Source organism: Rhodamnia argentea, chromosome 10 (assembly GCF_020921035.1).
Source record: "Rhodamnia argentea isolate NSW1041297 chromosome 10, ASM2092103v1, whole genome shotgun sequence".
NCBI classification, from domain to species: Eukaryota; Viridiplantae; Streptophyta; class Magnoliopsida; order Myrtales; family Myrtaceae; genus Rhodamnia; species Rhodamnia argentea.
The window spans coordinates 24,210,552-24,226,300 of NC_063159.1; the positions used below are offsets into that span (position 1 = coordinate 24,210,552).

Here is a 15,749-nt window from a genome sequence, read left to right on the forward strand (position 1 = left end):
GATTTGGATCTAGACCCTCTCCGGTTTTGAGCCTTCTCCGCCGGCCTATCCCTAGCAGCTAGCGTCTCTTTACTAGAATTTCCCGACCCCTTTCTTCATGTCTCCTCTAATAACAAGGCTGAACACACTCTCATATGACAATTCCTTATCCCCACCATCGATTATTACAATCAAGTTATCCCATGAATCTAGCAGTGAACAGAGTAGTGTTATCGCCTTATCGTCATCCTCGAACTTAACACCGATTGATATGAGTTGGCTTATCAACATGTTAAAGTTGCCCTCGTGCATCCGAAGGTTATACAGCTTTTTCCTTAAGAATAACTTATTAACCAGCAGCTTACTTTGGTACAGCGACTCCAATTTCTGCTATAAATCCCGGGCTGTAGGTTCGCTCATCACATTCGTCAGAATGGAGTCCGCGAGACAAAATCAGATCAAACCCTTTACTTTCCGATCAATCTGATCCCACTCCTCAATCTCCTTCAGATCCGCTTATATGGAAGTTGAATCCCTATCCTTCCCCACTTCCTTGCCTATCACGACACCGGGCTTCACAGCAATAGGCCTTTCCGTTACGATTGCCGACCAAAGATCTCGATCACAAAGGAGATCCTCCATCTTCGTCTTCCACGGATCGAATCGCTTCCCATCGAATTTTTCTATCTCAATTCGTGACCCTCCCGACATTTCAAATAAACCCTAATTCCTCGAACATAAGGCTCTTATACCAATTGATGGGTTGTTTCGTAATTAGAATCAGAACAATCACATAGATAATAGAAAAATAGATGAAGCACGGTTTACCCAGGTTCACTCCCGAATAGGGCTATGTCTTGTAAAGAGATTTCAATACGAGCGGAACCCCCACCTGCCGACTAGGCAGCGGGACCCCTATTTTAGGAGCGCTACCCTCGAACCCCCGCATTCCATGCGCATGGTCATATGTCGTCGGTTCATACTTCGGTTTCTCTAAGCTTACGTGGACATACCGGGTATGAGAAACAAGGGTCCCTAAAGTATTCGCCAACTCCAACGGGAATAGCCTTTCTCCTCGATGCATAGTCAGAATTAAGGTATATCACCACGTATTTCATTTTCTTGACTATCAAACTCTAGAGTACTCCCCAATAAATGCTCGGACAAAAAATCTTCCCATCCCAATAATCACGCTAACAATACATTTGCTCTATCTTTGGTGCAATGACAATGCAGAGTACATCTTCAGCAATTTAAGAACCATTGATAGCCATCAAAATCACCATATATAGTGTTTACTCGAATATATATATATATATATATATATATATATATATATATATATATATATGAAATGTAGCACTATAGCAACAGTAACTTTTTGTGTTTAAATATCCAGTTACGGACGTTACTCCGCGTAACGTTCGGAACCCAGAGCGACTTCCGCCTCACTCTTCTCGAACTTCTCCGGATCATCTCTTCCCTTTCTACCGCTCCTCACGAGCAAAACCCAAGAGAGATCTGTCTATCCTTCCTTTCCTTTTGACGAAACCTTTCTACACCTCCCGGAGATCATCCAGTAAGTATCCATCTTGCCTAGATCTTTCCCCGATCTGTTTTGAATCTTCATTTCTTCTCTCATATATATATATATATATATATATATATATATATATATATATATATATATATATCTTATCATATACCTCAAGAAATAATTAAGTGGAGAGGTGAGCCTTTGCAGCGAGAGGAAGAGAGGCAAAGTAATGATTAGCGACAGAGGTAAAGTGGTGGCATTAGTGTCGTCATGCGGTAGTGGGTAATAGATCTAGCGGAATGAGGCAGAGGAGGGGCTCGAGAGAGAAACATGCAAGTGCAAGAGTCGAAGTATGTTAGAGAAAGAAGAGAGAAGGGATTAGGGAATGCTTGATCGCTGCACAATAAAAAGGATATTTTTAGCTATATTGAGGGTGACAGTAGTTTTACCTTTGAAAATTTTATTTGTCCATTTTAGTCCGAAATCCTTTGAAATAACAATCCTTCCATTAAAAATTACGTCATGTGACATGAACATTCACGGTAGTTGTATATCCTTAACCATATAAATATCGGATGTGCATTATTGAGATGATGTCACATCAATAAATGCATAATCTACAGGAAAACAAATTCTCGTAAAAAAACCACAATTTTCATTAGACTTGATTATTGCCTCCACCACCATCGGTACATGTCACAGATGTAAGAATTGGATGAGATGATATTACTTCATTTCTTACGAGTATTTAAAGTACGGGATAGCTAATATTTTATGGAAAGATATCAGCTAGAATAAATGTAATACAATATCTATCCTAAACTATGAATTTTACACATGTAAAAATAAAATATTGTGGGGTAGATGTTTGTGTAATCCCATGAGATAAGAAAAATACTTTTAATTGTGGATACTTTCCTCCACCATCAAAATAAATTGATACAATGGGATTTTGAAAGTAATTTTCCACCAATTTCTTGAATTTTGGAAATAGAGAGAAAATCTCGGATTTTTGCTTGATTGGGTACAGCCACATATATCTAGTATAATGATCCACGAAAATGATATAATACGAAAAGCCATCTATTGATTTCATCGGAGTGGGACCCTAGACATCGGTGTAAATGAGATCAAGAGGTCGTCGGCTAGACAATGTAGAATCACCAAATGGAAGTTTATAACTTTTATTACATTGACACGACTCACACAAAAATCTGGAACATGACTTGGAAAGAGAGGGAATTGACTTTGACTTAAAAAGAAACTCTAAGATCTGATGAGAGGGACGACCAAGACGTCGATGCCAATCACCGGAGGATGCACGAACACCAATCATAGTTGAGGGTGGTGTATGAGACATATGGAGTGAAGATGGTAGTTCATAGACATTATTGTTTTTCGGGCCTTGTGCTAGAGTTGCCCTCGTGCGCAAATCCTTCACCAAAAAATGGTCGGGAAAAAATTCCACGGATGTTTAGCTAGTCTTGCAAAACTTTGAAATAGATATCGGGTTGTTACTAATATCGGGAACACATAGAACATCCGATAATGAATATGAAGCAATGGAGGAGGAACGTTTAGTTGAACCTGTGTGTATTATTTGCAAACCCGAGCCATCACCAATGACGATTTCGTCCACGCCTTCATAATTAGAATGCAAAGAGAGATTTTCCAGGCTTGAAGTGACATGATGAGATATTCCAGAGTCCATGAACCATCCTTCTTTGGCTTAGCGAGATAACACTGTGCTATTTGCAATAGGAGGAGAGCAGAAATATTGTTTGGCTTGATAGCATTGCTTGGTCGAGTGACCTACCCATTCACATAATTGGCACCGGACTTGTGCTTTTTGAATGGGCTGGTTATGATCATAATTGTTGCTCCTTCTCCAATGAGGTTGTCGTGTAGATGGGTAGGAGTTCAAGCCTCGATTTGAAATATAGCGTTGGCTGGTGTTCCCGTAAGAACCTCTCTTGGCAAAATTTGCGGTGATAATAGTTGATTCACCTCGACTCTCTTCCCTTTTTAGATATTGCTCGAAATCGACAAGTTTATCATGGAGTTCCTCAAAGGAAATGGGTGATTCACATGCTCTAATGGCAACAAAGATTTCCTTGAATTCGGGGCCAAGCCCATTTAGAACGTGTATTATTAAATCATCATCACTAATGGGAGAATTGATGATGGCAAGTTCATTAGCAATACCTTTGATGACTTGCAAATACTTAGCTACCGATCGAGTATCGCGTTTTGTGAGCATTAAGGGCTCCTTGAGACTCATGACACGCGAACATGTCCTATTGGCAAAGAGATGCGAGAGTTTGTTCTACTCCTCGTATGCTGTTTTGGCAGAAGCAATGAGAGAAACGATTGAGTATGAAGTGGAAGCTATGATTGCATGAAACAATAGTTGATCTTGGTGTACCCAATGACAATAAGATGGATTGACAGTAGTTTTTCCATTAGTAATGATGGTGCTGGACGGACACAATAGCGTTCCATCTACATACCCCATTAAATCCTAGCCTAGAAGCAGAGAATTAAATTGTGCCAACCAGGATGGATAATTCATCGAAGTGAACTTGAAAGGTAGCTGCACATTTGCATTGATCGACACAAGCATGGTGGCATTATTTGAAGAAGGGCTAGTGACTATCATAGGAGTGTTTGAGGATTCTTCCGCCATTAAAAGAAAAAATGAACGATATGCTTGTGAGCAGTAGGCTCTGATACCATGTAAAAATTGGACTAAATGACACTTTATTTCTTACGAGTATTTAAAGTGCAAGATAGCTAATACTTTATGAAAAGATATCAGCTAGAATAAATGTAATACAATATATATCCTAAGCTATGACTTTATACATGGAAAAATAAAATCCTATACACAAAAAAGGAAAAGTTTTTGTCATCTTTGGAAACTCTCGCTGCACTTGCCGAGAGTGTCATAATTGTTTGGCTAGTCTTGATATGATTGAGAGCAATCTTTGAAGTTGCTTTGCTGTTGAGATATACTTTCTCCAATAGCAGACCAAAGGTATGGTGAGCTAAGCGGCCGAACACATAACCCGAATGAACCACAAAACTTGAAGTGTCTTAGCCTCTAGGGTTTTCTTGAGTCATCTAGAATATTCTTAGGGTACTTCTCCGTCATTGTAGCAAGTCCGAGCAATGAAGCTGGATTTTGTGTGTGTGTGTGTGTGTGTGTGAGAGAGAGAGAGAGAGAGAGAGAGTGTTTGGTTCTTCTCCTTTGATTTTGTCTCATAACTGAGTTTCTTCTTCAGCAAATTTCTCCTTCCCTCTTTGCTGTTTATTCCTGGAGTTCCAACTTCGAAGTTGAAATTTGATTACATGCCAACAATTTTCATTACTAGCGCTGCAAACCAAACTTGTTCAAATTTTCAACAACCCCAAACCTCCCTCCCCCCTCCCAAAAAAAAAAAAAAAATTAGATGGTTATCTCGTTAAGTGGAGGCGCTTTACGATAGTGTATACAAATTGCAAGAATAATAGAATTTGTGTAGTTTTTTGAGTAGATGGCAGATTTTTACGATTCATTCGCTTGCATTCGAATTGGAATACATCATCAAGAGTAAGGCTATATTGTTGCAACTCATTTTGAACATGGGAATGCTTATTGACACATCATTTTTTTATATCATTACAAGGATCACCACCACGCTAGATAGGTAAGTTCCCCATTACTTCGGAACTTAGAAATTTCAATGAGTCTAGAAGCACTTGATGATTTCATGTCTAGAAAAGAGTATAGAACTCTCAAATTCACTTCATTTGCATTCATACTGGAAAAACTTTTGAAATTATCTAAAACATGTTTGGAAACGTGCATCATGCATAAAAAAATCCTCATGGAGGATAGATTTGTCAAAATGGAATGAATTTTTCAAAAGAGAATATTTAAATCTTTCAAAAGGAGATACTTAAGAGGATGAGAGGCGGACCATGACCAAACAAGTCCCTTATACACACTCGAGAGATTTCGAGGTGATTGAAACCTTTGTTTAAGGTCATAAGAATCATTTGCAGTGTTTACATGGGTTGAAGTGGCGAAGGGCATTCATTTTCATATCCCAAACACAAGTTTAATTCTTTGCAACCTAATTGGAGCCTAGAAGGAAGAAATTCCCAAAACAACCTTGTCAAGAGCCACCTCACACTAGGGCAATTTAGGACGTTCATTTTGTTGGCATTTTTTGAAAAAAGATCAAGAAAGACTTTATTGTACTTACTTGCATCAATCTTTTTGTGATAGCTCCAGGTGCCATCACGTGGAAGTTTGAAATATCCCAAAGTGAGGAAGAGCAATTCATTTATCTATCCAAACATTTATCTTTTGATAAGTCAATTTGAGCCCGAAATCTTCATTTCAAAGCCCAACTAGTGATTATCTCCTTGCACTAGGCCAATGTATGTGATTTAAAAAGAGATGGGAAAACATCATGGTAATATTTTGAGAGAGTCCTTAGAGCTCAAATCAAATAAAAACAAAGCAAAGACAAAATTGATGAAGCCGGACGACAAAGAAAGAGTAAAGAGCCTTGTAAAAACAAGGCCAAAACCCATCATTTAGAGAAAATGAGAATCAAAATGCATTTGAAAGCCAAATAGTTGCATCACGGGCAAAGTTGCCAAGTAAAACAAGAAAAAAAGAGTAAGGCTCTCAAAGTTGTAAAGATGAGCATTTAGTTTACTCACAAAGTCACAAATGTAAAATCCCTAGTGGATGTTAAGGAAGGTAATGATGCGAAGGTAATCACCAACTTTCAATACCCCTTATTCTTAAAAATTGAGGCCTTTTTAGCCTTACCCGCACCAGCAATACGACCATATCCGAAGACTTTTCTGATTAGGATGTTTCGAGTCAACATGCACTTTCACACAAGAAATTACTTCCTAAAGAAGTAAGTTCAATATTGTCTTTTCTTATCTTTGAGGTTCTTGACTTATAAACCCAAAGGAGATACTTTGATTCATATTTTGTTCTTAGCCTCAAAGTGCCTGTCCTTTGCCAAAGCCTTTGACCTAACCAACATTGCAGTCCATTTGAAAGATCTTTTCGGATTAAGCAAATTGTATGCACTGTGAATGGTTCCGAAAGCTTAAGACCTAGGCTAGGAGAGATAATTCGAGTGTTTTCAAACTTGTCATTCCACGAGTAGATGGGAATTTAAATCTTTTGAGAAATTGTAAGAAGTCCTCTCTGACGAAGGTGCTCCAATTGATGTTTTAACCAAACTCTTCTGACAATTTTAAATCATTTGATTCCAAATCTTCCCCTCAAGAAATTTTGATCATCTTTATCATGTTCATCATTTTACAAGATGTTTTGGAAAACCTCATATATCATAGCATACTAAACGAAACTTCTACATGATTCTCAGTCTCCCCATATCACAGAATTTCATTAAAATAAGATTTCCATTATAAATTTTGCAGTCTTTTTAAAACTAAAGCCCTTTTGACTTGCCAAAAAGAAACATTAGGACTTTTTGTCGGATCCTTCTTGACATGGTAATTCAGGTTAGATCCTAGCCTCATGGTTCATTTCAGGTTTAGAAATTCTGCATGATTCATGGTCTCCCAGGTCTCAGAATATCATCCAAATAGGATTTCCATTAGCAATTTTGGAATCTTTTCAAACCAAGCCCTTTTGACTTGCCTAAACGCAACATTAGAACTTTTATGTAGATCCCTCTTGATAGGGTAATTCAAATTAGATCTTAGCCTCACGCGTCATTTCAGGTTAGAACTTTTGCATGATTCTTGGTCTCCCCAGATCTCAGAATGTCATCAAGATAGGATTTCCATAAGAAATTTTGGAATATTTTCAAAATTAAGCCCTTTTGACTTGCCCAAACGCAACATTAGGACTTTTCTTTAGATCCCTCTTTACAGGGTAATTCAGGTTATATCCTTGCCTCATAGGTCATTTTAGGTTAGAATTTCTGCATGATTCCTGATCTTCCCAAATCTCAGAATGTCACCAAAACAGGATTTCCATTAGAAATTTTGGAATCTTTCCAAAACTAAGCCCTTTTGACTTGCTTAAACACAACATTAGGGCTCTTCTTTGAACCCCTCTTGACAGGTTAATTCAAGTTAGATCCAAGCCTCACAGATCACTTCACGTAAGAACTGAATTACCCTGTCGTGTGAGTTTCTATTCCTTCGTCGTCGCTCTCTGAAACTCATCTCGACTAACAAGTCATCGTCACCACCAATATATTAGCGATGAAAATAAAATATCTCGACTAATGAGGTGCCATCACACCGCTAACTGCTAAAGAAATTTTCCATCGCCCGGAAAATGACGTCTTTATGCCTTGGCAATCGTCCTTCTTTGTATTTGTAGTAAAATTGTTTGATGGGGTCTCGTATCATTTGTCCGATTCTAAATTCTTGATTTGAATTATCAAAGTATCGGTTAATGCCGCGTGCATCAACTAAGGTTAGATTTATATACCTAGTGAAGTATCGGTCAATGAACAGCTTCTTCTATCCAAGTCAATAAGCCTCAAGATGAGCAAATATCAGGAACAGCCAGGGTAGTCTGGCAACTTTGATGCGAGGAAGCCAAAGAAACATCAATATGAAGACGCAAAGGATTTGAAAATGAGCTGTTTTATTTATGAAATCCTAGTAAGGCGACAACGTTTTCAAGCTGTAAAAGAGACATGGCTGCATCTAGAGCGGATACACAACACAACCGGCCTCAGAGAAACATCAAAAGAAGGTTATATCAACTATCAGGCCATTCAGCTCTCTTCTTACTCCCCTTATTCCCTTCATACGGAGCCTAGCATGGTCATGACTCCATTTACTGCTGAGCCTGCATTTGAAGGAGGGAAAGAAAAAAAAAAAACTGGTTAGCGACTAGAAACGAACTCATTGGCGCCGAGAGAGGAAAGAAAAGTTGTTCAGAAGAATTCGTGACATCTAGTTTGAGTCTGGGTTAGAAGCATTACAGTGAAGCGCATCTTGTAGTATTCAACAAGTTCTATAGGATCAGTCTTTGTCTGCTTGTAAGCATCGATCTTGTTCATTTCCTGCATGGGATGAAGTAAAAGGAAATATAAATGCATAACATGGTTTTGAGCAAGGATAAAATTGAGCGGAGCTGCTGAACCTGCAATGAGTAACAAATATGACTTGCCATTTACCAAGTAGTATAAGCACACTAAATCTCGAGGTCGTTCATAAAACTAATTGGTCGAGGACTCTCTCATTCTATATATGGCTCCACAAGAAAACTATGGAGGCTATTAATCAAAATCGCACTAAGTATGTTTGTTGACTTCAGAAAATGATCGCCTCACCGCAGGTTATAATCTCCCCAGAGACATGTTCCCACACTACAAAGGTTCAACAAGGCCACAGTTTAGCTCTAGAGACTATCCTGAAACTATCATCACTGACTCACCATTTTACTCATAACCGATCTCGCCTCACCGCAGGTTATAATCGCCCCAGACACAAGTTCCCGCACCACAAAGGTTCAACAAGGCCACAGTTTAGCTCTAGGGACTATCCTGAAACTATCATCACCGACTCACCATTTTACTCATAACCGATCCTGGATTTTAGCTTTCTTTTGTGCATGGGGAGAAAGAATTTTGTTCAAAATGGAAAAGAAATGAAGCTTAAAGCAAGCAATGGCCAGAGACTAGATTCCTTCCCATACCTCAATCCATGCTGCTAGCTTAGGTCTGCCAGCAGTGATGTCATATTTCCATACTTCAGATAAGTAGACTTGGAATCTTTCAACAAATGGGATGTAAGCAATGTCCACCTGAAATCACAAGGTTAGACCCTAAATAACAGTCAAACAATAGAAAGAATTACATCTTGATAGCCACATATCAGGCAACATTTCTTTCTGCAGGATTGGTTCGCACATCATATGGATTGCATGGATCAACAGATCTCTTGTTTAACCTATCTAGAAGAAGAAGAACCACTCAAGAGCCCCTTATCAAATGCAAGAATGCCAACATACCCCACTGAACTGTCCGAGAAAGAATGGTCCATCCTCAAATTTGCCAAGAGCACTCTCCAAATGATCGAAAGCAGAGCCTGATGCAGAAGATGAAGTTCACTAACGGTAATGGAGGTACCTATCATCAAAGAAAGTGGCTTAGAGGACCTACCACATTCTTTCGGTCCTTCTCCCTTGAATGAAGTGTAGACTATCTTCATGAATTCATCAACATGCGACCACAGTTCACGACCAAGCTTCCTCTTTTCAGGATCCTACGTAACAGTGAGCAGCCACTTGGTTATGCTGTTATGTGCAAGCCAGAGAAAAAAGGAAACGCACAATTGCTATCAGGTGCTCACATCAGGGAAAAGAGAAGGCCCTTCAAAGTTGCTGTCCACGTATTTGATGAGGTCTAGGCTCTCTCCGACGATTTTCCCGTTGTGCTCCAAAGCCGGGACCTAACCGTAGGTTACAGCAGGAGAAAAGCCAAATGTACCCATCAGATCAACAATGGCTAAAACTTACCCTTTTCATTTAATTAAAATGTCAAATAAACCAAGCCGGCAGCCAATTTAGTTCCCATAAACTAAAATCAGCTACCCTTTAAGAGTGAAAACTTTCTAGAATCATTTACGTCACAATTGAGCCACTCTTGGTTTTGGAATACACGAAAACTAGTAACACAAGGAGCCAATCTTTAGACTCCGGAATCCTGCAGCATTCGCTTGGAATCCTAAATTAATCCAATTTGGGCTTTGACAATCAGTGTCCAGCGGAGCATCTGGGCTACTAACTTGAAACACACAGAAAGAATTAAAACAGCAAGAAGAAGAATCACCTTATTCATGGGGTAGACTTTCTCCTTGTACCAAGCAGGCCTGTCTTGAAGATTAAGAGGAACTAATTTAATCTTGTCCTGGAGTCCCTGAATCTCGGAAACACAATCCCAATTCAGAAACTAATCACGAACCCAATCAAAATGAACTAACTCGCTTGATTTTTGTTAAATTTCACATGATCATAAAGAAAGAGCTCACCTTACAGTTCCTCGTGATCCAGGCGCGCTGAGCAAATGGGCATGTGTAACAGGTGTACAACCTTCAGACATTTCGGAGAATACGAACATAATCAGACAATACGACAATCTCTTGTTTTAACAATTCAATCAGTAAAATCACGCTGAATCAACTCGAACGACGCTCAAGGACAAAAACAAAAAGAAAGGGAAAAGAATCGGACTTCGTTGTTCCATCGAAAAGAGGAGGTTGCTCGGCGCTGGAGTTCAACGAAGGAGGCAAGTTCTCTACCACGGCACTGCGACAGGATCGAAACGAAAAATCAAGCAGGCGATCGTGAAAAAGAAAAAAAAACAATGAAGAGAGCGAAAACGCAAGATCGCGAGGGATTCTTACGGAGGAGCCATTAGCGTACGTAGTTCCTGGAGGGAAAACCTGCGAGTACGTCTGTTTTTGTGTGTGTCGTTGTCGGTGACGGTGACGAAGGGGAGCGACAATGGAACCAAGGCGCGAAGCTATTTAAAGAGGGAGGGAGCGGGGCCACGGGATGAGGCAGTGATGTCGCGTGCAGTGACGAAACGAGGGTGATGACGTCATCATGTCGTCATATTTGTGTCGTTCGTGGGGCCTGGAGGCTTGGATTGATTGATTGATTGATTGACTGACTGACTGACTGACTGACTGACCGACGAGTATAAGGGAGAAAGCGAATTCTGTATTTGGCCGTAAAGTTCTAGCCGGTTCGTCCGAGATGTAAATGTCTGAAAGTATCGCCTGGCAAATGCAAAGTGGCATTTCGACCAAAAAAAAAAAAAAATACAAATCGGTGCTTTGACCAATTTTTTTTTTTTTGGCAAAGTGGTGCGTAAGCGTCGAATTCCATTGAAGACGTATTCGAAACTCACCTTTGGCATCAAAGTTAGCCATCCCGAACTGAACTGGCGGCCATCAACATCGAGGGATTTTGGTTGGATGGTAGAACGATTTGGGGCTTTCCATCCCGAGAAGCATGCGTTTTCAAGTTTAATTTTTACTTGATGAGATTATTTGAGGACATCGCCGTAAAGAGATGATTCGTTGCTAGATCTTCAATCCCGACATCAAGAGTCATATATTGATCGGACTGACGAGGTGAATTTAGTCCAAGACGCGAAAACTAATCCTAAGATACGACCACCACAAAAAAGAAAAGTCACTTTCTTCGCGTGACATCATGTTGAAAAACAAGTTAGAGATAGAAAGATTAGTTCATACGCGTTCTATTACTCGGATTCAATGTTTGCATTTGTCTTTCTCTTTAACTTTTTCACTCACACTATGTTTGCGAAAAATGATTAGGAAGAAAGAGAAAGAATCCTCAAAATACAATTCGCGAGTTATTAAGAAATATTATGGGAAAGTAATCTATTCGATTTTTATGTACATTTTATCTCGCCAGTTATGGAGGGCTTTAGAGGGATTTGAGCATCATCTTTCTAGCTTAAACCCTTATTTCACAACTGTTTATAAGTAGACCCAAAAAAAAGGCATTTATGTCGTAATATATTCTTTTCCCATTTTTCCCACTCTCGCTAGCATCCAAACGAAAATATAAATTAGTTTTCCTTTCTCTTCTTCCTATCATTTTTCTTTTTAATCACTCTATCCAAACTTAGTGTTGAAGATAATTATCATATTTTATCGGTCAATCTTATAAATTAGTCTCTTGAACGTTCTTTTTTCCTCTCATTTTCTAATTGGTTTTGTTATAATTTTTTTGTTTTGTTTGAATACTAGCACATCCACATATCACATCTTCTCTCAGCTCAAGATACAATTAATCTAAGCCATGTTGTCATCTTCTTCTTCCAAGATCTTGCCGGGTCAAGGTTTCTGAGTCCATCCATAAATTGGGTCAATAATGGCTTGCCCCTTTACATAAGACTATTCCTTCAATAGGGAAAAAGTTGAAACAACAATGCAAAAAAAAAAAAAAAAAAGGTGATAAAATATGAAACGAAAGCATCCTATAAAAGTTTAAAAAAATCACAATGTGATTAGTCATTAGAGACTTGGATTGTCCTAATATACTGGTATTTTAGTACTTTCAGCTCTAGTATCCGTAGTCTTGGGTTCAATTTCTACTCTAAAAAATTCAGATTTAAGTAAGAGATCACGATGATGGGTTATGATAATGAATTTTGTGTTATAATTTCGTAGTAATTCATTTTCGAGTTTAAAGATTAAACAAGAGCTAGTGAATTAACAATTTGTAAAAGGGAACATAATGCTCTTATACATATTTGTGATCCGATCATACTTGGATCGACACTTTGTGCATATGTATCATAATCAAGTCATGTTACATTCAGTCTCAGCTTGAACGAATAAGAAGCATTTTTTTTAATCTTCAAGACATTTTAAAACCAAAGCACCATATATTTACTGAAGGTTACCCAAAATGTCGTACTTAGCACGTCCATGAAAAAGAACTATAGCATGTCAACGCGTGAAAGTGTGTTTAGACATGCATAAACTTGCTTAGATATGTTTATGTTATGTTTATGTGATGTGTTGACACAAATAGCATGTTGATTCGTGCAATCCAACGTGTCCGAATGGGGAGAAGTGTCAAAAAAGCCTTAAACTTATTACATTAGTGCTAATTTAGTCTTAAATTTTTTTTTTGTGCCAATTCAGTCCTAAACCTTTTGCATTAGTGCCAATTAAGTCTTAAACCTTTTATTGGTGCTAATTTAGTCCTAAATCTTACGTATTGTTGCCAATTCAGTCCTAAATCTTTTATATTTATACTAATTGAGTTAATCCGGCCAATTTTGACCAAAAATCGCTAACATGGATATCGATTGTCCTACATGGCACGGCTAGCGCTAACTTGGATATTTTTTAATATTATTGTAATATTTTAAATAATTTTTAAAGCATTTTTTGGTTTTTTTCAAAATGATTTTTAAAAATTATTTAAAATATAAAAAAAAATAAAAAAATATCCACGTTAGCGCCAACCATGCCACGTAGGATAATTGATATCCATGCCAGTGATTTCCAATCAAAATTGGCCGAATTGACTCAATTGACATAAATGCAAAATTTTTAAGACTAAAATGGCACTATTGTAAAAGGTTTAGGACCGAATTGGCACTAATAAAAGGTTTAAGACTTAATTGGCATCAATACAAAATGTTTATGACTGAATTGACACCAAAAAAAGGTTTAGGACTGAATTGGCACTAATGTAATAGGTTTAGGACTTTTTTGACACTTTTCCTTGTATGAATGTGTCATAAACAAAATAAAATTAGCATAAGACAAATCTATATTTGATGTGAAATAACCAAGAATTGACGTGAGAGAGGGGAGGCAAATACAAGAATATTCTTCATGAATTAATTATTTCAAAACGATATGAACGATTATTTTTTTAAAATCTCTTTTAAATTATTTACCTTCTCACTCACCTCCTATACTCCTTTTTCTTGCTTTTCTTTGAAGGGGAGGTGAGGGGGGGGGTGGGAATGCTTCTTATAACCTAATAGAAAAAGGCGAGTACCGAGTAAGGATTTTTACTTCATAAAGGAAAAATCCGCAAATTTAATGATCTTCCTTAGTCCAGAAGACATTGCTTTAGGACTTTGCTTATTAGAACCGAGCAGAACCAATATCATAGAACTAAGAAATAATATTGTAAGAAAACACAGAATTTACAGACCTTTTCCTTATACAGATATTAAGGACAAGAAGATACTCTTTAGAACCTAGGGAGTATTTTAGAATACTTACAGAAATCAACATAGATCTTAAAAGAATAGATTATTTAGATCTTGAATTAGGATCTAAAGAAAGAACTATAGTAACCTTAGATCATCATAAGATCCTTTGCAGGTTTTCTAGAGATTACAAGCATAAGCTACATAGTGAAGATCGACATCTGAATAGTATAATAGATCTATTAATCAGCCTAAGAAGTTCCCTAGAACGCCATTCAGAAAAGAATGATAGAATTTGTCAGAACATAGTAGAAACCCTAAAAGAAAAGAACAAATACTTAAAGGAAATATCAGAAAAATTAGATTACATAAAAAATCAATGTTGTAAAATATTATATTGCAAGTATGCAATAGAGAGAAAACAAAGAGAGTAGAGAAAGCCAATAGAGAGATTTTTTATTCTGACTCACTACAAATGACAAAAAGTAAGCTCCTATTTATAGGAGAATAAGGATGTACTTATCATTAATACATACGTTGGGTAAAGAAATGAACATTCATTGGATATGGAGATGTACATAGAATGTAAGATACAAATATACCATAATAGATACATAAATATAATGAATATTCATTCATGTATTTCATAACACTACCCTTTGAATATTCATTATATTCATTATGTGCATTGAATGATACTGCCTCATTAAAAGCCTTCAGCCGAAAAAACCCAGTGGGACAATAAACAGGACAAAAGGGAAAAAGAGTACATAGCACAAATTTTATGATCTCTCCCTTTTAGGGATGTATTAATTGCCTTGTTAAAAACCTTAAGCCGGAAAAACCCCGTGGGAAAAAACCGATCAGAAGGAAAAAAGAGTGTAATGCATAGTTTATAATGTCTCCCCCTCAATTGAGCCGTATATCCACTGCAAGGGCTATTCAATCTTGCATCTCAGCACGGCGAACAAGTCCCAGGAGGTGCGGAGGCAACTCAAGTGCCTGCTTAGTTAGCACGAGTGTAACCAGAAGCAACGTGGACCTGGATTGAGGCCACATGAGCTTGAATAGAGGTAATGCGAGCCCGAATGGAGGCGATGCAAGCTTAGGCCGAGGCGACGCAAGCGTGAACAAAAGGGACGCGTGCTTAAGCGGTGCGGCACACGAACACGGACCAGCGATGATGCCGTTGTGAGCAGAAGGAGGTCGGGTCGGACCGGCGTGGAAGACCGATGGCCGACGAAGCCGTCATCCGGACTCGCGCCTAGATCACCGGCGCTGAGTTTTGGTCATGGCTACAAGTGCCGAGAGTGCTGTAGACGCACGAAGGAGATGATGAACAATAGCAGTGTGGCATTTTTCATTTTCATTGGCTGCATTGGGCTAGTCGTTTGGGCTGGCGTGTAAAGTAAGAGGGAAGCTGGGATTGGCTTCTTCCGTTTGAGATGCTGGTGGGCTGGTCCGAAAAGACTAAAGAGAGGAGATTGTGTTCATAGCCGGTTAAGAAAAAA

The 15,749-nt window shown here is 38.3% G+C and overlaps 1 protein-coding gene across 4 annotated transcripts; it reads right to left on the reverse strand.

The window, feature by feature from the left end:
• Window positions 1–8,145: 8,145 nt before the first annotated feature.
• On the reverse strand, window positions 8,146–11,064 carry LOC115735065 (glutathione S-transferase L3-like). 4 transcript variants are annotated; one of them, XM_048271893.1, is made up of 10 exons: window positions 10,928–11,064; window positions 10,758–10,829; window positions 10,553–10,616; window positions 10,354–10,440; window positions 9,875–9,973; window positions 9,685–9,787; window positions 9,534–9,610; window positions 9,219–9,326; window positions 8,503–8,583; window positions 8,146–8,366 (listed from the first exon to the last, which is right to left on the reverse strand). In XM_048271893.1, exons 1-10 carry the CDS (start codon window positions 10,936–10,938, stop codon window positions 8,355–8,357), a joined length of 714 nt encoding a protein of 237 aa, XP_048127850.1. In that variant the 5' UTR covers window positions 10,939–11,064; the 3' UTR covers window positions 8,146–8,354. The 4 variants fall into 4 exon arrangements, with proteins under 4 accessions (XP_048127850.1, XP_030521975.1, XP_048127848.1 ...); XM_030666115.2 differs by having other exon boundaries at window positions 10,553–10,613; window positions 10,755–10,829; XM_048271891.1 differs by having other exon boundaries at window positions 10,758–10,835; window positions 10,928–10,997.
• Between the last annotated feature and the right edge of the window lie 4,685 nt (window positions 11,065–15,749).